The 22985-nt window shown below is 29.8% G+C and overlaps 1 protein-coding gene across 2 annotated transcripts in view; it reads left to right on the forward strand.

Annotated features, from left to right (window-relative positions):
• eya (eya transcriptional coactivator and phosphatase 2) overlaps nucleotides 1-22985 on the forward strand; it is a 91374-nt gene that overhangs the window by 54567 nt on the left and 13822 nt on the right. The window contains exon 1 of one of the 2 annotated variants that reach the window (XM_065501685.1): nucleotides 14459-14596. The exons of the other annotated variant lie outside the window; for it this stretch is intronic. Within the exon in view, the coding sequence (XP_065357757.1) occupies nucleotides 14525-14596 (72 nt within the window). The 5' untranslated portion in view covers nucleotides 14459-14524. Of the gene's footprint in view, nucleotides 1-14458; nucleotides 14597-22985 lie in introns of those variants that run through there. 2 annotated transcript variants of the gene reach the window in all.

The raw sequence follows: 22985 nt of genomic DNA on the forward strand, positions 1-22985 counted from the left end.
TTCATGCTATTCTCTATTCATAGGCTGCAATTTCATGGTATTCTCTATAAAATGGTTCCAATTTACTGCTAGTCCCTATGAACAGTTTCCTATTTCATAATATTATCTAGGAAAAGGTCCAATGTTCCAATTTATTGTTATTCATTACGAATAGGTTGCAATAGGAGTGCAAAAGGAGTGAGATGAGCTTATTCGTAGTAGATTAGTGGAGTTTGATTCCAAATTAAAATAATTAAAAACTGGCAGTTATTGTTTCTTTAAAATATTCATGATTTTGGGAAAATAGACTGCAATAAGAGTACAATTGTCAATGGGAGAATAGATAGTTAGTGTTGTAGCTCAACTAGTAAATTGATCATCAGTAATCGGTCTATGATCTAAATAATGTCTTTAAGTAATAAAAGCAAAGTCTGAGTAAATTGAAGTCATTGCTGATCGAACAATTTCTGTGTGTATTTGCAAGTTATAACCAGCGATTAATCGTTACTTTTTTACGCCACTAATTTCATTACTCATAGGAAAAACGTTCAGGCGTTTTAAAGTCTTGATGGCTGTATGATACTCGTACATGAATGAATGGTTGGATGGATGGTGGTTGGATGTGTTCTTGTCGCAACTCTGCTGATGCAGTTTCTTTTATATATTATTTTTTTTCTCTCCCTCTCTGTCTTATAAATAATGTACGATTTGTTTGACGCTTAAAGATCGCTGTGGTAGATATAATTGACGACATGTTGTCTCACGATCGTGCTAAAACGATTTAAAGCTAAGATCGCCACAACAAAAATAGAAAAAAAAAGAAAAATTTAATTTAATGCTGAAATCTCTAAGTGATCAGTTTCAAGCGGAAAATTATCTTTGACTGTTTGACTTTAGATGTTTTAGTGTGTCAGAGATTTAATGATGGTGGTGTGCCCAGTCGTGGTGGTGTGGAGACACCATACTCTGTAACGAGAGAGCTTTAATAAGCAAAGCAGTAATTAAATAAATTTTTGATTTTGTAATAAAAATAAATTGTTGAAAATAAAAGCAAAAAAAGAAAAGGTTAAATGATAAATTTAGGAGGTTCTTTTCCAATACAACAAATGGCAACCTACTTATTTTCTTATTTTATTAATGAATTTGTTTTGAAAATTGTTAAATTACTTAATTTTTATTACTTGCTTGTTTGGTAAATGTCAGCAATTTCCTCTGTTAGTTGTGGAAATTTTGTTAAATTTGTGTTTATGGCGCAGTTTCCTATATAACTAATTGTTTTATGCGGAAACTATTTAAGCAATAATGATAGCTAGTTTGAATGTATTTTAAATTAGTCATTGTATTTTGTAATTAAGCTAAATTTAGGTCATTTAATACATATTAACAATTGAAATTAATCATTGCTGTAATTAATTAGGTGGCCTTTTTCTCTGTGGTTAATTTATTAGTTAATAAATTCATTTGAGACTGTTTTAATTGAAATGTTTAATACTGTCTGCTAGATTCATCAACATCATTGTCATATTCATGGGAGCTGTATGTTTTTTTGGTTTAGCAGGAAGTTTAAGTAACCTTAACCTAAAAATGTTAGTTGCAATGGAAAAAAAGTAGTTCCCAAGTGAGTAAAGAATAAAATATTAATATTTTCTGGTCAGCTACATGCTTCTGCCGTACTCTTCTGGTGGGTTTAGATTAGTGATCGTCACTCATAGCCATCAGGAAACGATCACGATCGTTTAATTATCTGTAAATAACAGAAATGTCAACAAAGAGACATTCATGCTTTTTGTCAAAAGAGAATGTCATAATCAATAGCTGGCCAGAGTATATTATAATCCAAATTCCATGTTTTCTTTATGCTGATCACTGATTAGAACCGTAAATATCTGTTGAGAAATAGTTTTCAAGATAGATGCAGATTTCTTTAGAATATCAATAATTTTAAAGGATTTTATAAGATTTAAAGGTCATCAAGGGTTGAAAGGTCAATATGCAATGAGAAAACAAATAAAATCTTAATTAAAAGTTAGGTTTTTAAAGGCTTAAGATTTGTAAAACAATTAATTACAAGAAATTTTACATTTTTGAGATTTTTCAAGTAAAAGGAATGAGTTAAATTTTGGAAATTTTTTAACAAAAAATAGGGATGAAAATCCTTTGAAATACAAACAGTTTAAGGGTTAAGATATAAGTGTTTTAAATAAAATAAATTTGCTGCAAAAAATTTTATTTGATAGATTAAAACAAATTGAACATTTCGTTAAAATTTCAATAATTTTAAAGGATTTTGCAATATTTGAAGGTCATCAGGGGTTGAAAGGTCAATAGGGGTTGAAAAACAAATAAAATCTTAATTAAAAGGTAGAGTTTTAAAGGGTTAAGATTTGTATAACAATTAATTAAAAGAAATTTTTAATATTTTATGATCTTGCTAGAAAAAGGAAAGAGTTAAAATTTGAAGATTTTTATACAAAATTAAGGGCGAAAAGTGGATTAATTGAAATACAGTTACTTAAAGGGTTAAGGAAAGAGTTAAATTATTTTTTTTTTTACAAAATTAGGGGTGAAAAGTGGAATAATTGAATTACAGGTATTTAAAGAGTTAAGATTTGTGTAACAATTAATTACAAGAAACTTGACATCTTGAAAATTTTGCAATTTAAAGGAAAGAGTTAAAATTTTTTAATTTTAATTGAAAAGCAGCTACTTAAAAGGGTTAAGATACGAGTGGCAATTATTTATAAGAAATTTGACAGTTTTGAGATTTTGCAATTAAAAGGAGTTAAAATGTGTTACTTTTTACCCAAAAAAGAATACAATTGAAATCTAGGTATCGAAAGGGTTAGGATTTAGGTAAAAATTAATTATAATAATCTAGACATTTGATAAGATTTTGCAATTAAAATGAAAGAGTTAAAAAAGTAAAAACTCTTTTACTTTTTTCTTCTTGAACAAGAAATAAATTGGATCAATTGAAATACAGGTACTTAAAGGGTTAACATTTGGATGCCAACCTTAAAATGACACTGGCTACAACCAGGAATAAGATTTCTTTCTGTAGGATACTATATAACGGCGACCTTAATGGTAATTAAATACCGAATGCAGGGTCTTAATGGCCCCTAAACGCTCCATAACTATATTGTGACTTAATCCAACTGCATTTTTGATTTAAGATGGAGAACTACTTTCTGCGATGGTAACTTGTGATGACTTTCAAGTCATGCGCTAGACAAAACTTAAAGTATTAACCCCTTATTCATAATCACTTTTTAAATGTATCAAAACAAATTTTGTATGGAAAAATATATGGAACAAAGTGTTGGAAAAATATAGGATTCTATTTCCAACATTTTTAATTAGTACTGAACCTTTCAATTTTATTCTATTTATGTTCAAAAGATCGTTTTCTTTAAGGTAAAAAAATAAAGAAATTTTATTGATTTTTATTTGAAATTTTTTGCAATAATTTACAGAATTTTTACTAAGTAACCTCTCACCCTTTTAACCTTTCAACTTTGGCTAATTTTGTTTAGTTCACAAGATCGTTTTGGTTCAGTGATTTGTCTTTAAATCAAAAACACCCTAAAAACTAAAGAATAATTGAAGAAATTTATTGATTTTTTATATAAAATTTTTGCAATTACTTACAATATTTTAACCCTTTTACTGTAATTTTTGCTACATTGTATAACCTTTCAACTTTTATAAATTTGTAGTGGTTGACAAGATCGTTTTGGTTCAGTGAATTTTCTTAAGGGCACGAAACCCTTAGAAACTAAAGAAAATTTTAGGTTTTTTTTTAATATTTTGCAATAACTTTAATATTTGTTAATTAATAGTTTTGCACTATTTAAGTAATTTTTGCAAACCAGTGCAACCTTTCAACTTGGGTACATATTTTTGGTTCACATGATAGTTTTGGTTCAGTGTTTTTTCTTTAAGGCAAAAATCTCTTAAAAACTGAATAATTTTTTCTACAAATTGCATAAATTTGTTGAATAGTAAAATTTCACCCTTTCACAAAATAAGTATCATAAATGCCAACTGAATGTGATAAACATACCAATGTTTACTCAAATATTCCCTTCATATTTGGTGCTTTACATTGCTCTCTAATCAAAAATATCTCAAAGAGGAAACTCTAGCTTCTCACTGTTTCTCAGAAAATAACCAAGAATATATACTAAAGTTTAATTATATTTATAAAGTTATCCAATAGTTCAGTTCTAGTTCAGTTCTAGTTCAGTTCTAGTTCAGTTCTAGTTCAGTTCTAGTTCAGTTCTAGTTCAGTTCTAGTTCAGTTCTAGTTCAGTTCTAGTTCAGTTCTAGTTCAGTTCTAGTTCAGTTCTAGTTCAGTTCTAGTTCAGTTCTAGTTCAGTTCTAGTTCAGTTCTAGTTCAGTTCTAGTTCAGTTCTAGTTCAGTTCTAGTTCAGTTCTAGTTCAGTTCTAGTTCAGTTCTAGTTCAGTTCTAGTTCAGTTCTAGTTCAGTTCTAGTTCAGTTCTAGTTCAGTTCTAGTTCAGTTCTAGTTCAGTTCTAGTTCAGTTCTAGTTCAGTTCTAGTTCAGTTCTAGTTCAGTTCTAGTTCAGTTCTAGTTCAGTTCTAGTTCAGTTCTAGTTCAGTTCTAGTTCAGTTCTAGTTCAGTTCTAGTTCAGTTCTAGTTCAGTTCTAGTTCAGTTCTAGTTCAGTTCTAGTTCAGTTCTAGTTCAGTTCTAGTTCAGTTCTAGTTCAGTTCTAGTTCAGTTCTAGTTCAGTTCTAGTTCAGTTCTAGTTCAGTTCTAGTTCAGTTCTAGTTCAGTTCTAGTTCAGTTCTAGTTCAGTTCTAGTTCAGTTCTAGTTCAGTTCTAGTTCAGTTCTAGTTCAGTTCTAGTTCAGTTCTAGTTCAGTTCTAGTTCAGTTCTAGTTCAGTTCTAGTTCAGTTCTAGTTCAGTTCTAGTTCAGTTCTAGTTCAGTTCTAGTTCAGTTCTAGTTCAGTTCTAGTTCAGTTCTAGTTCAGTTCTAGTTCAGTTCTAGTTCAGTTCTAGTTCAGTTCTAGTTCAGTTCTAGTTCAGTTCTAGTTCAGTTCTAGTTCAGTTCTAGTTCAGTTCTAGTTCAGTTCTAGTTCAGTTCTAGTTCAGTTCTAGTTCAGTTCTAGTTCAGTTCTAGTTCAGTTCTAGTTCAGTTCTAGTTCAGTTCTAGTTCAGTTCTAGTTCAGTTCTAGTTCAGTTCTAGTTCAGTTCTAGTTCAGCTTCTACTTCAGGTTCTAGTTCAGCTTCTAGTTCAGGTTCTAGTTCAGTTCTAGTTCAGGTTCTAGTTCAGGTTCCAGTTCAGGTTCTAGTTCAGGTTATAGTTCAGGTTTAGTTCAGGTTCTAGTTCAGGTTCTAGTTCAGGTTATAGTTCAGGTTCTAGTTCAGCTCAATAATTGCATTTTAACTGTGAGCACCTCCCAGATTTCAAATGCCTGCCTGTGGTCTTATTTATTTCCTACTTTCGGTTATAATAAACTTATTTCAATTAAATTTCATTTGCCATAACTTTATCAATCATTTTAGTTACTTGTGTACATATTTTTTCCATCCAAAATATTGATTTAAATCTCTTATTACAAACATGAAAATTTACATGTTTCTTTATTAACTTGTGCTGTTTTGTGATTTTTCTATAAATCTTAATATTTGTTTTCTTTTATTCTTATTGAAAAAATTACAAACCAAAAACCAATTTAATGCAAAATTTATTTATGTTTAAAAGCGGCAACAATTATTTGTACCATTCATACCCTCAGACATCTTTTATGAACACATTCGGTCGTACATTCAAAATAAACAGCTCTAAAAGTAATTAAAAAAGCCAAGAACTAAAAAAAAACTTAAAACAATTCCTCTGACCACCAAATATGTACAACTCGTAGAACAAACAACATAAATGAGATTTCAGTTGAATTCCAAGGAACTGACTTGGTGGTCAATTTCAATAATAAACAATTGTAGTTGAATGTTTCTTTTTTACACTTAGAATGGCTATTATCAGTTTAATATTACGTTTGCAACATGTATATTCGGAATCCTTTTTTGATGGATTTACTTCCATCACTTCTTTACTTGTATGTTTAAATCAATTTATCTAGAAAAAGCAAAGTATTTAATGATTTTCTTTATCATTTATATGTTCTTTAAGAACTTAAAAATATAATTTTTAAAAATCATCAAAATCTACCCCTAACAATAGCGTTGGCAAAAATCTTTATTATTCAATAAATAGCTAATTTTCAGGGCGTAGCGTATTTGTGATTCGTTTTAGTCGTATATAACTATTTCACTTGTTTATTTTCATGTTGGCTGTTCAAAAATTTGCTTCATTCTTATTTATTTTCCTACACCAAGGAGTTGGAACAGTAGCGGTTTATTAAAACACATAAAAGAGTTGATACCCTTTAGAGGCAGTAGCATGTTTATGATTTTATTTTCTTTCTTGTAAGACGCATAGTTGGCAAAATGAATTTTTAATGATTTTGTTTATTTTTCTAAATGTTGCTTTATTTTGTTCGGAATATTTATGATGGTGCTACTGTGTAAAGAAACAAGTATGAGATTTTAAACAAAGGATATTAAGTACGCTACAGTTTAAAACAAATACAAGTTAGTTTGTAAAAATAGTCAGACCTCAAACTCTGAGCTGAACTAGAACTAGAACCTGAATTAAAACCTGAACTAGAACCAGAATTGGAACCCTAACTAGAACCTGAACTAGAACTGAACTAGCACTGAACTAGAACTGAACTAGCACTGAACTAGAACTGAACTAGAACTGAACTAGAACTGAACTAGAACTGAACTAGAACTGAACTAGAACTGAACTAGAACTGAACTAGAACTGAACTAGAACTGAACTAGAACTGAACTAGAACTGAACTAGAACTGAACTAGAACTGAACTAGAACTGAACTAGAACTGAACTAGAACTGAACTAGAACTGAACTAGAACTGAACTAGAACTGAACTAGAACTGAACTAGAACTGAACTAGAACTGAACTAGAACTGAACTAGAACTGAACTAGAACTGAACTAGAACTGAACTAGAACTGAACTAGAACTGAACTAGAACTGAACTAGAACTGAACTAGAACTGAACTAGAACTGAACTAGAACTGAACTAGAACTGAACTAGAACTGAACTAGAACTGAACTAGAACTGAACTAGAACTAGAACTGAACTAGAACTGAACTAGAACTGAACTAGAACTGAACTAGAACCTGAACTAGAACTGAACTAGAACTGAACTAGAACTGAACTAGAACTGAACTAGAACTGAACTAGAACTGAACTAGAACTGAACTAGAACCTGAACTAGAACTGAACTAGAACTGAACTAGAACTGAACTAGAACTGAACTAGAGCTAGAACTACTGGATAACCTTAAAAATATAATTGGCTTCAGATTTAATGCAAACTATCATGTGAACCAAAATGAAGTACCAAAGTTTAAAGGTACACTAGTTGGCAGAACTTACTAAAACAGCTAAATAATAGAAGGCAACTAATTAAAAAATACAGAATTTATTGCAAAATAAAAAAAAACAATAAATTTTCTTTAGTTTCTAAGGGTTTTATGCCCTAAAGAAAATTCACTGAACCAAAACGATCTTGTAAACCATTACAAATTTATAAAAGTTGAAAGGTTACACAATGTAGCAAACATTACAGTTAAAGGGTTAAATTTTTGTAAGTTTTTACAAAAATTTTGTATAAAAAATCTATAATTTTCTAGTTATTCTTTAGTTTTTAGGGTGTTTTTGACTTAAAAACAAATCACTGAACCAAAACGATCTTGTGTACTAAACAAAATTAGCAGAAGTTGAAAGGTTAAAAGGGTGAGAGGTTACTTAGTAAAAATTTTGTAAATTATTGCATTTTATAAAATTTCAAATAAAAATCAATAAAATTTCTTTAGTTTTTTACCTTAAAGAAAAATCCATGAACCAAAATGATCTTGTGAATTTAAATTGAATAAAATTGAAGGGTGCAGTACTAATTAAAAATGTTGGAAATAGAATCCTATATTTTTCCAACACTTTTTTCCATATATTTTTCCATACAAAATTTGTTTTGATACATTTAAGAATTGATTATGAATAAGGGGTTAATACTTTAAGTTTTGTGTAGCGCATGACTTGAAAGCCATCACAAGTTCCCATCGCAGACAGTAGTTCCCCATCTTAAATCAAAAATGCAGTTGGATTAAGTCACAATAAATTTATGGAGCTTTTAGCGGCCCATTAAGCCCCTGCAATCGGTATTTAATTACCATTAAGGTCGCCGTTATATAGTATCCTACAGAAAGAAATCTCATTCCTGGTTGTAGCCAGTGTCATGTTAAGGTTGGCATCCAAATGTTAACCCTTTAAGTACCTGTTTTTCAATTAATCCAATTTCTTCCTTGTTTAAGGACAAGCAAGTAAGAGTTTTTTTACTTTTTTAACTCTTTCATTTTAATTACAAAATCTTATCAAATGTCTAGATTATTATAATTAATTTTTACCTAAATCCTAACCCTTTCGATACCTAGATTTCAATTGTATACTTTTTTGGATAAAAAGTAACACATTTTAACTCCTTTTAATTGCAAAATCTCAAAACTGTAAAATTTCTTATAAATAATTGCTACTCGTATTTTAACCATTTAAGTAGCTGTTTTTCAATTAAAATTACAATATTTAACTCTTTTCTTTTAATTGCAAAATCCTTAAGATGTCAAGTTTCTTGTAATTAATTGTTACACAAATCATAACCCTTTAAGTAACTGCATTTCAATTAATCCACTTTTCTTCACTAATTTTGTGAAAAAAATCTTCAAATTTTAACTCTTTCCTTTTTCTAGCAAGATCACAAAATATGACAAATTTCTTGTAATTAATTGTTATACAAATCTTAACCCTTTAAAAATCTACCTTTTAATTAAGATTTTATTTGTTTTCTCTACCCCTATTGACCTTTCAACCCCTGATGACCTTCAAATATTGCAAAATCCTTTATAATTATTGACATTTTAAGGAAATTTTCAATGTATTTTAATGCATCATATAAGATTTTTAGCAACAATTTATTTTATTTAAAAAACTCATATCTTAACCCATTAACTATCTGTATTTCAAGGTATTTTCATCCCTAATTTTTGCTAAAAAATTTCCAAATTTTCAATCTTTCCTTTTTCTGTCAAGATCACAAAATATGACAAATGAGCCGAACAGACGATAAATTTAAAAAAGTTGCCCCCGAAATTATTTCAGCTTAAGTCGGCTTAAAAATAGCCGTCATTTTTGATAAAAGTGTCTTAATAATTTCAAAAAATTTTCGGAATTAAAATTTTTAAATTCTTTATTTTAAATAATTATTTTTTTAGTCGGTTAACAAACCTGAAAACCTGAAAGCCACCAAATTTTTTTGGTGTCAGCCACCGCCGCCTTGGAATTTAGTCGGCGCAGGTCTCTATCCCATGCCCTGTTGACCTTCAAATATTGCAGAATCCTTTAAAATGATTGACATTTTAAAGACATTTTCAATCTTTCAAATAAGTTTGATACACACAAAATAAATTATGGAGTAATTTTTAATGTTTTTTGTAACCTCTTAACCTCCGTTGTTCTTAAAATATTGCAAAATTGTTCAAAATTATTGATAATTTAAAGAAATTAATCTATTTTGTAGTTATTTTTAACCTTTCATCTTTAGCTGTTTATAGAAAAATTGTCAAATCTTTTAAAATTATTGAAATTTTTAAAATTAATTTCAATATAAGCCCGTAGAAACTATTTTGTAATAATTTTTAAGGTTTTTGAACCTTTAAACTCCATGTTGTTTAAAAAATGCTGAACAATCCTTTAAAATTATTGACATGACATTATTTTTTATTGACATCACAATAAATTTCAATTTGTTTTCGAAACTAATTTTCAAGTGAATATTTCTTACCCCCATTAACACGAGCGCTGGTTATGTGTTAACTAATAGTTATACTGTCGGTTAAAATTATTTTTGTATGAAAACTGTCAGTATAACCATTAGTTAATACATAACCAGATTTCGTGTTCAAGGGGGTTAGTTTACTTATGGTAAATACAAAATTTTTTCCTGAAAAAAAAACTAAGGTTAAAAAAAATATTTTTCCCCAATTTGATTTTGTAGATCCGACTACTATGGAGTTAAATAAGCCCTTTGAAAAGTCATTGAAATATCTATCTTTAGATATTCATATTGTCTAAATTAATGACTTAGTAATCCATATAGATAGCCATCAATAATAGGTAAATAGTCGTGGTCGTGGTTTTTTGCTTATATCTCACCCATTTGTGGGCCGATTTTCTCGATTTTAAATAGCAACCGAACCGGGACTATAGCGGATATTGATGTATGAATCATGTATTTAGGTTATTTGGGGACTACGGAAAGTTGATTTCAACATACAGACGGATAGACGGACATGGCAATATCGACTCCGCTATCTATAACGATATATTTACTTTATGGGGGTCGCAAATTACAAACGGAATGATAAAGAATGATAAGATTTTTACGGCTTTACTCTTATTCAGTGATCAGCATAAAAATAACATGCTATTTGCTGTTATTATATTGGATGTATGACTTAAAAAAGTCGAATTTTTTCTTAAAATTTTGAACATTTATTTTGAAACATTTGTATAATATAAATTTATTCAAAGTATTGGCCATTGTTAGCTATGAAGTTTTACCATCTTTCTGGCAACATATGGATTCCGAGCTAAAATAACTGCTCATCTTTTGAGGCCAAGAACGAATCAAGCCGAGATAGAGTTCTACATCGATCGAAACAGTCAGTAATCCGACGCGTCACAAACTGGACTATAAAGCGTTTGAGACTAAACTTCCCGCTAAAGGTTCCCTGTTAAGGTCTGGCCAAATTTCAGTAGCCCATAATAGATAGGACCCTTTGCTCCCACCAAATACAGAGCATACCTTAGCTCCATGGAAATTTGGCTTTGGTGTCGATTTGGTTGGTTGGCCGGGATTCATATACGATCTCTTACGTTTTGGATTATCGTAATGGATTCATTTTTCATTGCAGGAAATATTTCGGTGCAAAAATTATTTTCTTTTATGGCGTTCAAGCAGCTAAATAGTCTTTCAATTCGTATGGTACCCAATTTTCCTGCTTTTGGATGAATCCTGCTGCTTGCAAAAGTTTTAAATTGTAATTCCTCCAATTCTTGGTCTTCAAACTTCTCTGGCTGGCCTGGGCGATCTTTTGTCAGCCGCGTTTGAGGCAAAACTTCTCAACCACTTCATTCTAAATAGTATTGCAACAAGTTTAACAAGTATTGCAACATTTGGCCAAGTGTGGTCATAATGGAATATTACGGTTTCATGTCTGGCGGTTTTTCGGCGATTGCTCGCTTCAAACGAATTAGTTGCGTTCTCGGTACAGGTTCCCTGTGATGGTCTGTCCAAATTTCACCATCTTATAATAGATAGGACCCTTTTGTTCCCACCAAATATAGAGAATTATTTTAGAGCCTTGGATATTTGGCTTTGGTGTCGATTTGGTTGGTTGGCCGGCCTTCACATACGATCTCTTACGCTTTGGATTATCGTAATGGATCCATTTTTCATTGCAGGAAATATTTCGGTGCAAAAATTATTTTCTTTTATGGCGTTCAAGCAGCATTTCAGACATACAAAATTGTCTTTCAAGGTCTATCGTCTTCAATTCGTATGGTATCCAATTTCCTTGCTTTTGAATGAATCCTGCTGCTTGCAAAAGTTTATAAATTGCTGCTTGAGTAGCTCCGAATGATTGTGCAAGCTCTTGTTGAGTTTTACAACAATCTTCATGGAGTAATTCCTCCAATTCCCTTTTGCTCCCACCAAATAAAGAGCATTACCTTAGCGCAGTGGATATTTGGCTTTGGTGTCGATTCGGCTGGTTGAGCGGGCTTCACATACGATCTCTTAAGCTTTGGGTTATCGTAATGGATCAATTTTGCAAGCAAAGTGGCAAAATCACTTTCTTTAATGTCGTTCAATCAGCATTAAAGACATGCAAAGTCGTATTTCAACGTCACTCAGCTTCAATTCGTATGGTGCTGCATTTACTTGCTGTTGAATGAATCCTGCTGCTCGCATGAAACTCATGAAGAGTTTGACAACAATCTTCATGGAGTATTGCCTATCATTCTTGGTCTTCGAAGTATTTTGGCTGGCCCGGGCGATCTTTGTCGTCCGTGTCTGTCGCACGTTGAAACCGATGAAACACATTCATGATAAGCTTTAGTGAAAGGCACTTTTATCAAATTAAAGAAGTAAAGCAAAACTTCCCGCATATGCCGCTTTGTTGGTACAAAATTGGGAAATTTTGGAATCAAAAAAAAAATTGTTGTTTTCATTAGAATGTTCAATAACTAAGTGAGAAGAAATGAAAAATATGTACCCTTCAGAATGACCTAAAGTTGGTTAAAACAAAAACCCCTTTCAAGAGATACAAGTCCGCCAAAAATAATCAACTCCTCAACAGTTGTATGAAATATGAAGGTTTTTTCTTTGGTCGATGCAGACTTATGGAAACTTCTTTCTTTAAATGATGAATTATATTGACCTTTAAATCATAATTTCAGTGTCTGTTTATTTCAGATGAAATTACAAAACTTTCTTAAAGCAAATCTGCTGGTAGCTGACGAAAATTGGTCGAGGAGTATCTAACTGCGCCAAGAATCTGCCGATCGATAGGCATTTGAACTCAGGAGCTTGTTAAAAACTGGTTTTGCGAAGAAAATAATTACTGCTGCATGTAGAAGATTTTCCTCTAGAACTTGTACACAGAGAAAACAGATTCGTGATAGCAACCGAATTTGTTTCCAATCGAATGATTCTGTATTAGTGACCGAATTTTACAGTTGTGGATACAGTATTTTGGAAGGGGTAACTAAAGTTTGGTTGCCTCAACTGAAATTCTTCTTTATCAACTGACTTTCTGTTGTTAGAACTGAAAAATTCTATGTGTGCAACCGAATCATTCGATTGGCAACAAATTCGGTTGTTATCACGAATCTGTTTTCTCTATGTAGAAAACCGGTTTGATTATAAATTTGCTAACATCGGACAATTTGAGGGTGGCTGGAAAGTTTGAAATTTTTAACTTTTTAGTAAAAGAAAATTTGCTTCAATTAAGGAGCATTAAATTTTCAGTATTTTATTTAGCTTTAAAAACAATTTGAACTTATTTATAACTAGTTGACCCGCCCGGCTTCGCCCGTTAGCATTTACTAATATTAGTTCTTCAAGTTTCTCCAACCCGCATACTCCTGGCTGTTCTCATTTATTTGCAAATAAAATATCAAAATTTGTACTGCATACTTTAGGGAGCTTTTTTATTACAGTTGACTGGACTCAAAAAAAAAAAAATTTCGAGTTTTACCCAAAATTTTGGAATTTTTTTTTCTTTACAAACTATCTCCTGAAAATTTCGAATCGAATAAAAAAAAAATCAGCCAAATGGCTCCAACCGTTATCACGTGATGCCATTACATACATGGACCATTTCGAGATATTAAATTTTATTTTGGAAATTCATAAAAATCTTAAGAAAAAATGCATGATTCTGTTGTTTAAATTGGTTTAGTTGATTTAGCTTTTAGTGTTATGTTTCAATTATTAAAGATTAATGAAGATGTATCTTAAAATTTAAGTTTTTGTATAAAAAACTCTCTTTAAATTTAATAATTAAAGTTCCCTAAACACCTCCAACAACAACCTGAAGGAAAATAATAACGACTCAAATGAAAAAACAACATACAAAATCACTAAGATACGTTTATTAATGTATTGTAGGTTTGCAGATACATTTTGTATCTTATAGTAACAAAAGAGGGCGGAGTTTTAATAACAAAAGCAAAAACCATTTAAAAACAACCCATCTCTTTTATTTTAGCACATTTACACAGCAACAACAAAAAAGGAGCATTATAACGGAGTACTTTAACACCCAACCAAAAATCGGGTAGAAAAAAAGAGAGCAAAAACAAACTCATAGATAAATATTTTACACAAATGTAGCTCAAAGGTGTGTTTCTCTCTTACTCATTTTAATGAGAAATACTCAAACACACAGGCACATTGATTGGGTTTCTGTAGTTATGTCGTTGTGTTTAAGCGATTTAGGCTTTTTGAGTTGGTTAAAGGAATTCAGTTTTCTCGAGATACTCAAACCGCAACTATCTATGTTCATTTCGGGAAAACAATAGAATTTTAAAAAGAATTTCTTGCAAAAAAATCAAGATTTTTATAATAAAAAAAACGAAAGAATTTTTTCAAGAAAAAAAAGTGTTTTTTTTACAAAAAAAAAAGAATTGTAATTTAAAAAGCCGACGGGTTTGGTTTTAAAAAAATTATTTTAAAAAGAAAAAGTTTAGCAGTAAGTTTTTGGTTTTTTATTACAAAAAAAAAATAAAATTAACTTAAAATAAGCCAGCTGAGATAATACATGTTATAAACAAAAAGTTTATTTAAAAAAATAAATATTGCCTAAATAAAATATGGTGACTATAATGCCCTATAGTTACTCAGCACCTCGATGTGGATTAATTGATAAAATGATTGAACCCAAGGTACTTTAACAATAAAAAATAAAAACAGACTTTATAATCAATAAAAAATATAACAAAGTTAACTACAAATTATTTATTTATCATTTTAAAATGGAAATTATAACAAGTGTCTTAAGATAAAAACCCCAAATGCCCAAAGTGTTTGGAAAATTTGGGAATTTGAAGAGTTCTAAAACAGTTTGGATTTCAAATTGAACTGAACAATAACTTACAAGTCAGTGTCTATTTGAAATGTTCATTAATCTTCAAATATAAAAATTCGGGAATTTGAAGAATTCTAAAACTGTTTGGATTTCAATTGGAACTGAACAATAACTTACAAGTCACTGCCTATTTGAAATGTTCATCAATCTTCAAATATTTGAATAAAAATTCGGAAATTTGAAGAGTGAAAAGTTTCAACACTAAAACTGTTTGGATTAAAGTTTGGATTTCAATTTGAACTGAACAAGTTGAACTTACAAGTCAGTGCCTAATGTTCCTCAATCTTCAAATATTTGAATAAAAATTCAGGAATTTGAAGAGTGCAAAGTTTCAATAACTTCCCAGTCAGTGTTTCCATATCAATTCCAAGGATTTCAATACGTTGTTAACCAAAAAAAGCCAACAAACAGTTCTATACTTTATGGACCAAAGTCGCTGAAACATTTACAGTTAAATCCTTGTAATAATACAAAGAAAACTAATTCCCTGTGACAGCCAAATTTAATGCCATTCGAATAATTCCTTCGTTTAAATGGATATATTTTTGGTTCTGGCAACAGAAATTTAATATTGTTACGTTTTAACCTTTTCAAAACGCTGGTTTATTTCCTTTAAATAAACCGGATACTTTTTGCAAATTTAGTAGTTTGAAAATGGTAACAACTCTTTATTTATACAAATGTACAACAACAGAATTAAATAGTCACTCAATGTTTTTTTATAAACGTTTATAAATTCGCAGAAATACAGACACAATTTATAATTTACACGAATTCACTTGAAAAATACAGAACACATTTTAAGGCGCTCAGTTGATGTTTATTCGCAAAGCGTCTCTGATAAACTTACTAACGACTGCAACCTCTGCCACTATTTATAACACTGCCATCTGCACTCTAGATTGTTCTTTAACTGTCTAGAGCTTTCTAATACATACGCCCTCTGTGGTGTACTTTCTACAATGTTCTTTAACTGAATATTCGAATTCGAATACAGCGTTGCCAACTTACGATCAAATCAACTGAAAGCTTTTATTTAATAATGCCCATACTGGATTAGTTTTCTCGGTGAATTGGAAAATTCTGTCATTAGAGCTGAATCATACGATTTTGGTTCTTGCAAAGAAACTGATTTCTTCAGCAATCTGTAAATATAATTAAAGTACTTTAAATTTCCGCCAGGGCTCTGGCTAGCAGCTGTTTACAATCAAGCACTGGACAAGGTCTCTCCACTTCGTGGCAGCAACCGAATTTGCTAGCAATCGAATGATTTTTACCTTAGTGATCGAATTTTACAGTTGTGGCTACAAAATATTAGAAGGGGTAACAAAGTTTGGTTGCTTCAAGCGAAATTCTAACTGACTTTCTATTAATAGAACCCAAAAATTCTATGTGAGCAACCGTATCATTCGATTGACAACAAACTCGGTTGCTAACACGAATCTGTTCTCTCTGTGTGAGATTTATTTGTTACTAGTTGACCGCCCCGGCTACGCCCGGTAGCATTTACTAATGTTAGTTCTTCAAGTTTCTCCAACCCACATACACCTGCCTGTTCTTATTTATTTGCAAATAAAATATCTAAATTTGTACTGCATACTTTAGGGAGTTTTTTTTATTACAGTTGACTGGACTAAAAAAAAAAAAATCAGAGTTTTACCCGGAATTTCTGCATTTTTTTTCTTTACAAACCATCTCCGGAAAATTTCGAATCGAATAAAAAAAAATCAGCCAAATCGCTCCAGCCGTTCTAACGTGATGCCATTACATACATGGACTATTTCATTTTTATATATATATAGAAGATTACTGGAAATATATTCCAGGTTTATACATTGTCCTCCACTAAAGGGTTCTTCAATAAGGCAGGATCGCTGTTGAAATGGTAGAAAACAAACTAAGTGGAAGGTATTAAAGGTCATTTTTTCAAATGGGACTTTACACGGTGTCAAGTATCCAAGAGGTCCTATATTCAATGACTCTTTTGCATAGATTCTGGGGAATTTTGAGCGCTATATGTATGACATTGTATCAGGAATATTATTGGATGTATGACTTAAAAATGTGGGATTCATTTTCAAAGTTTTAGCTTCAATTTTATATAAATGCATTCAAAGTATTGACCTTTTCCCTTCTTTCTGGCAACATATGGATTTCGAGCCAAAAGAACTGCTCATCTTTTGAGGACAAGAACGAATCGAGTCAATTTCGGATACTCTGTTCCAAAGTGAAGCATTTCCAAGAGCGAGGGTTTTGTATCGATCGAAACAAATACTTAGTAAAGGCGGGTGAAGCAAAACTTCTCAACCACAACTTTTTAAATTGGTTTTTAACAGTTATTGCAATATGATGATGGAATATTTCAAGTCTGGCCTCATATTCAAACGAATCAGTTTAGTTCAGTAAAGGTTCCCTGTGATGGTCTGGCTAGATTTCAGCAGCTCATAATAGATAGAACCCTTTTGCTACCACCAAATACAGAGCATTATCTTAGCGCCTTGGATATTTGGATTGGTGTCGATTCGGCTGATTGGCCGGGCTTCACATACCATCTCTTAGGATTAGGGTTATAGTAATGGAAACATTTTTCATTGCAAGTAATGATTTGGTGCAAAAATAAATAAAGCGTTCAAGCTGCATTTCGGACATGCAAAATCATCCTTTAAGGTCTCTCAGCTTCAATTCGAAAGGTACCCAATTTCTCCGCTTTTGGATGAATCCTGCTGCTTGCAAACGTTTTGAAATTGCTGCTTCAGTAGCTTCCAATGATTTTGCAAGCTCTTGTTGAGTTTGACAACAATCTTCATGGTGTAATGCCTACAATTCTTGGTCTTCAAACTTTTTTGGATGGCCTGGATGATCTTTGTCACTTCGCTCAAATGTCCGTAGCAGCTTGGCACTGTAGCAGGGTTCCAAGAGGTTAAATTTCCAATTACTCTGCTGCATAGACCCGGGCCTAGGTTATATAGACTTTGAAGCCATCTAACTATTGCGGTTCATTAGAATTGAGCTGGATCTTCAAAAAACTCCAATCTCAAGATCTTGGTAGCCAAATAAGATTACCGCCGCGTGAGATAATCATACCCTTAAATCATTCATGCGGAATAATCATTGTATCGTTTGCTGTGAGAAATGAAGCTTCTTCCTGCTGGAACAATATGTCGTTCATATTCATATCGTGCAATTCGGAACAAACTTATTGTTTATCAATGATCTGTAGCGTTCGCCATTGGCAGCGATGGTCTCAAAACCATTCTCTTCCATGAAATACGGATTAACGATGCCGACGGAACAAATTGTAAAACAAATACTAACTTTTTGTGGATATAATAGCCTTCTATTGAGACTGTCAACATCGACCTGGTCTTTTTCTAATATGATACTTTATTTGTCTATAATTATATAGAACGGAAACTCTCCAGTCAAAGACCTAACTCAGTTGTCAAAAACCTAAGTGTTAATAATGTATTAGTACAAAAAACTATGTGAAAACCAAACCAACACTCATATTTTGAGTAATTTTTTTGTTTGAGTTTATTTTCTAGTTTCCGCTCTATGTGTATTTCTCTATGATTATAGCGCCGTCGGTACTAGGATTTAAAAAGAGATCTCGATTAACTCTTCAAGTAATTACAATTAAATATTGTTTGATTGCAATTAAAAGCTTCGTCATATCTATTAATTAGGGAGACAAAATTCAATTTCTGCACTCAAAATTTGTTAGGTTCGGAGGACTACCATCTGGCTCTTTGAAAAAATTCCTATAGGATTTTTGTTTTAAAAGCACATGTCTTTAATAAAGAAATTATTTAGAACTTAATAAAACCAATGACTCTTGAAAATCACCTCAGTACGTCCCTCAATCAACCGTTAATTTGAACGTAAAAAAGCTTCGGTGTTTTGCAATATTGTGGTTAGGAACATTTTAAAACAGTGGTCGGCAAAAAGAGAACTTGATGCATTTGGAAGTATGTATTGGCAAATCAAATCAAAGGCAATTATATAGGAGTAAAGGCCCTTGCAACTCTTAGTTACAATTAGGCCACCAATATTTCACAGCAGTGGTCGGCATAAGGGGAATTGAAATATTTGTAAATGTCTTACCACAAATAAGTTTAAGTATACTTATTATGAACATGCTTTACCATCAACATTGGACACCGAAATCAGTAGGAATTATAGAAGTCCTTTGTAAAGCCCTGGTCAGCAAAGTTTTTAAAAAATGGAAACTTTGTAAACAAAGATAACCTGGCGTATATATAAACGTAACTCACATAATAGTAATTATAGAAGTAAAATTTGCAACTTTCTGACCAACAAACAACTTACAATGCTCTAGCCAGCAACATTTTAAAACAGTGGTCTTCTCAAAGAGAACTTGATGCTTTTTTAACGAAAAAGTTCACTTTAATACAGAAAAATTATTTAAAAATGGTTTCAAAAAGTACCTACAATATTTTAATCGAAAGTAGTAAATTTTTCTACTTCGAAAATGGTTAAAAATCATTTTAATTGAATACAATTCATTCAAATAATTTATTTTAGACCTTTTTCCGAAAAGTACCAAAATTTTAATAAGCAAAAAAAGTACTTTTTTATACACAAAATAGTTTATTAATATCATATAATTAAATATAGTCATACAAATTTTAATTATTGTAAAAAGTACCTTTTTTCAAAAAGTACCAAAAAATTTCATAAACGAAAAAAGTACTTTTCAATACATACAATAGGTTATAAACATCATTTAAGCTAATGATAGTCTTAAAAATTTTATTTATTCAAAAAAGTACTTTTTTCCAAAAGTACCTAAAATATTTTAATCGAAAATATAACTTTTTTCAACTTCAAAATAGCTTAAAATGTTTTTAATTGAATACAATTCACTAAAAGAATTTATTTTGGAAATAAGTAGCTTTTTGCAAAAAGTACCAAAATTTTATTAAGCGAAAAAAGTACATTTTTTATACAGAAAATAGTTTATTAATATCATATAATTAAATATGGTCTTAAAAATTTAATTAATTGAAAAAAGTACTTTTATCCAAAAAGTACCAACAAATTTCATAAACGAAAATAGTACTTTTCAATACATAAAATAGGTTATAAACATCATTTAAACTAATGATAGTCTTGAAAATTTTATTCATTCAAAAAAGTACTTTTTTTTAAAAGTACCTAAAATATTTTAATCGAAAATATAACTTTTTTCAACTTTTCAGTCTTAAAACTTTAATTTATTGAAAAAAGTACTTTTTCTAAAAAGAATATAGATTTTTTTTTATCAAAAATGGTACTTTTTACTTTAACAGAATGGCTTAAAATGCTTTTAATTAAATAACACTCACTGAATTATTATTTTTTTCTGAGAAAATGTACTTTTTATAAAAAAAAGTACCAAACATTTCAGAAACAAAAAAGTACTTTTTAGTACTTATTTTTTTTTTTAGTTTAAAAACACGATTTAAATAAAAGACATCTAAAAATTTAATTTAGTGAAAAAAGTACTTTTTCCGAAAAAGTACCAACAATTTCATAAACGAAAAAGTTAATTATTAATACAGAAAATAATATATAAACATCGTTTAAAGTAAAGGTAATGTTAAAAATTTTATTAATTGAAAAAAGTACTTTTTTCAAAAAAGTAGATTTTTTATCAAAAATAGTACTTTTTACTTTAACAAAATGAATTTTTTACAAAATGTTTTAAATTAAATACAATTCATTATATTATTTTTTTTTTTTTGAAAAAGTACTTTTTTCAAAAAGTACCAAAAGTATCTTAAACGAAAAGGGAACTTTTTTGTAGTATAAAGGTTTAAAAATGGTTTAGATAACGAAGGACAAACAAATTCAAAAACAAGAATTAGTTAGAATTAAATATAATGCCTAAAATGTTATTTATTGTAAAAAGTACTTTTACCAAAAAGTACCAAAAATTTATTAAACGAAAATAGTACTTTTTTGTTCATAAAACAAATAAAAAACACTGTTAAACATTACATTTATTGAAAAAGTACTATTTGGAAAAAAGTACCTTAATGACATTTAAAGTACTTTTTTCAAAAAAGTACTTTATCAATAAATGTAATTTTTAACAGTGCTTTTATTTGTTTTATGTACTAAAAAGTACTTTTGTCGTTTATTAAATTGTTGGTACTTTTTGGAAAAAGTACTTTTTACAATAAATCAGAAAATAACCTAAGATAAATATTATGATATTTCCTGTGTTATTTTTTTTTCTTGACTATTATTCTTAAATAAATTACTATGCACAAACTTTCTCTCTCTTTCTGGTTCTCAACAAGTGTGTATTTTGAATTTAGGTTAACAAACATGAAAACTGCTACTTCATAGCTTCAAGTCCTTGCTCTCACTCTAACAATATCGTCGATCATTTTTCATACAATATTAATCACTTATAATGAATGTCACTGATTTAACACTGATGATAAGCCCGGGCAATTTTAAGTTTTATCGAAAACTAAAGATTTGTTTGAAATTTTTAAGCTCTCAACAAAGCAACACCCCGAATTTAACAGATTTTTGGCACTTCATAAGTCATATTTTTTTGTGGTCAAACACAAAACTAAACAAATACATAAATGACGACAATGAAAAAATACCAATAATATTTAAAAAGAGTTAAAGAAAAGAAAGCCTTCAATAATGAATTAATGATTATTAATGACAAACAATTGAAAGAAACTATAAAAAAAAGAGTAAAGAATTATGATTGTGATTAATTTATGAAAATAAAACACAAATAATTATTTGTTCAAAATCCCCCAACAACTAAACTGCTTACTACTTTAAAACTAGTGAACAAAAATAAATATTAATATTCTTTATTTTTATTAATATTTAATCTTTTTTAATAAATCTATCTCATTTACAAAAATCTTGTGTTTAAATAATGAAAATTAAAAAAAAACACACACTTAAACAAAACATGTACGACTGACTTTAAGCCAAAGATGATGATTTTAAACCAGATAAAGATCTTTTAGAGAGTCTCTTAATACACACAGCAAATATGTGATCGGTATTTGGTCTTGGAGTCTGTGTGTATTTTGGGCTCTTTAAGGGTTAAACAGGTATTCTCATTTGTTGCTGGTTGTTGCAGGTTTTATTTGTTCTTTTTTTTGGTTTTAGTTTTTTTAATGTTTTGTTTGGCGACTTGTGCCATAAATTAGTTGACAGTTTTTTTCTTTCCTTGAGTTTTGTTAAGCGGAGTCTGTAAGGGAATGGGCATGTGTGTGTGATAGAAATAAGAAGAATTAATACAAAAACAACAAAAGAGAAGTTTTTTTTAAAGGGGAAGTATGCTTTAAGAAAAAGTTCTTTAATTAATTTTATTGAATTTTTAATTTTAAAGCATTTAAAATCTATTTTTTGTTCTAAAAAACATTTTTTCTATAATTTTTTTATTTTTATTCGATTAATTTTTTAATCGATTATTCGGTTTTTTTATTAACCGTTAAAATTTTTAAAAACAATACATATAATAGGACATTTTGCACAATTTTACTACAAATTCTTTATTTTTATTCGATTAATTTTTTTAATCGATTGTTCGGTTTTCCATTATTCGTTGAAATTTTGTAAAAAAAATACATATTTTAAATTATATTCTTAAGGAATTTTAGAATTATGAAATAATTTCCAATTAATCGTATTATCATTCAATCGGTTTTCCGAATAATCGTTTAAAATTCGGTTTATCTAACGAATATTTGGATTAAAATTTGTTAATATTCATATAATAGGAAATTTAAATAAAATTTTCTATACATTTTTTATTTTTATTCGATTAAATTTTTAATCGATTATTCGGTTTTGCCATTGTTTGTTAAAATTTTGTTAAAACATTACATATTTTAACTAATATTCTTAAAGTATTTCAGAATTATGAAAAGTTTTACAATTAATCGTAATATCATTTAATCGGTTTTCCGAATAATCGTTAAAATTTCGGTTTATATCCCGAATATTTGGATTAAAATCTGTTAATATAGATATAATAGGAAATTCTGCACAAATTTTCTATAAATTCTTTATTTTATTCGATTAATTTTTTAATCGATTGTTCGGTTTTCCATTATTCGGCGAAATTTTGTAAAAGAAATACATATTTTGAATAATATTCTTAAGGCATTTCAGAATTATGAAATAATTTCCAATTA

Source organism: Calliphora vicina, chromosome 2 (assembly GCF_958450345.1).
Source record: "Calliphora vicina chromosome 2, idCalVici1.1, whole genome shotgun sequence".
NCBI classification, from domain to species: domain Eukaryota; kingdom Metazoa; phylum Arthropoda; class Insecta; order Diptera; family Calliphoridae; genus Calliphora; species Calliphora vicina.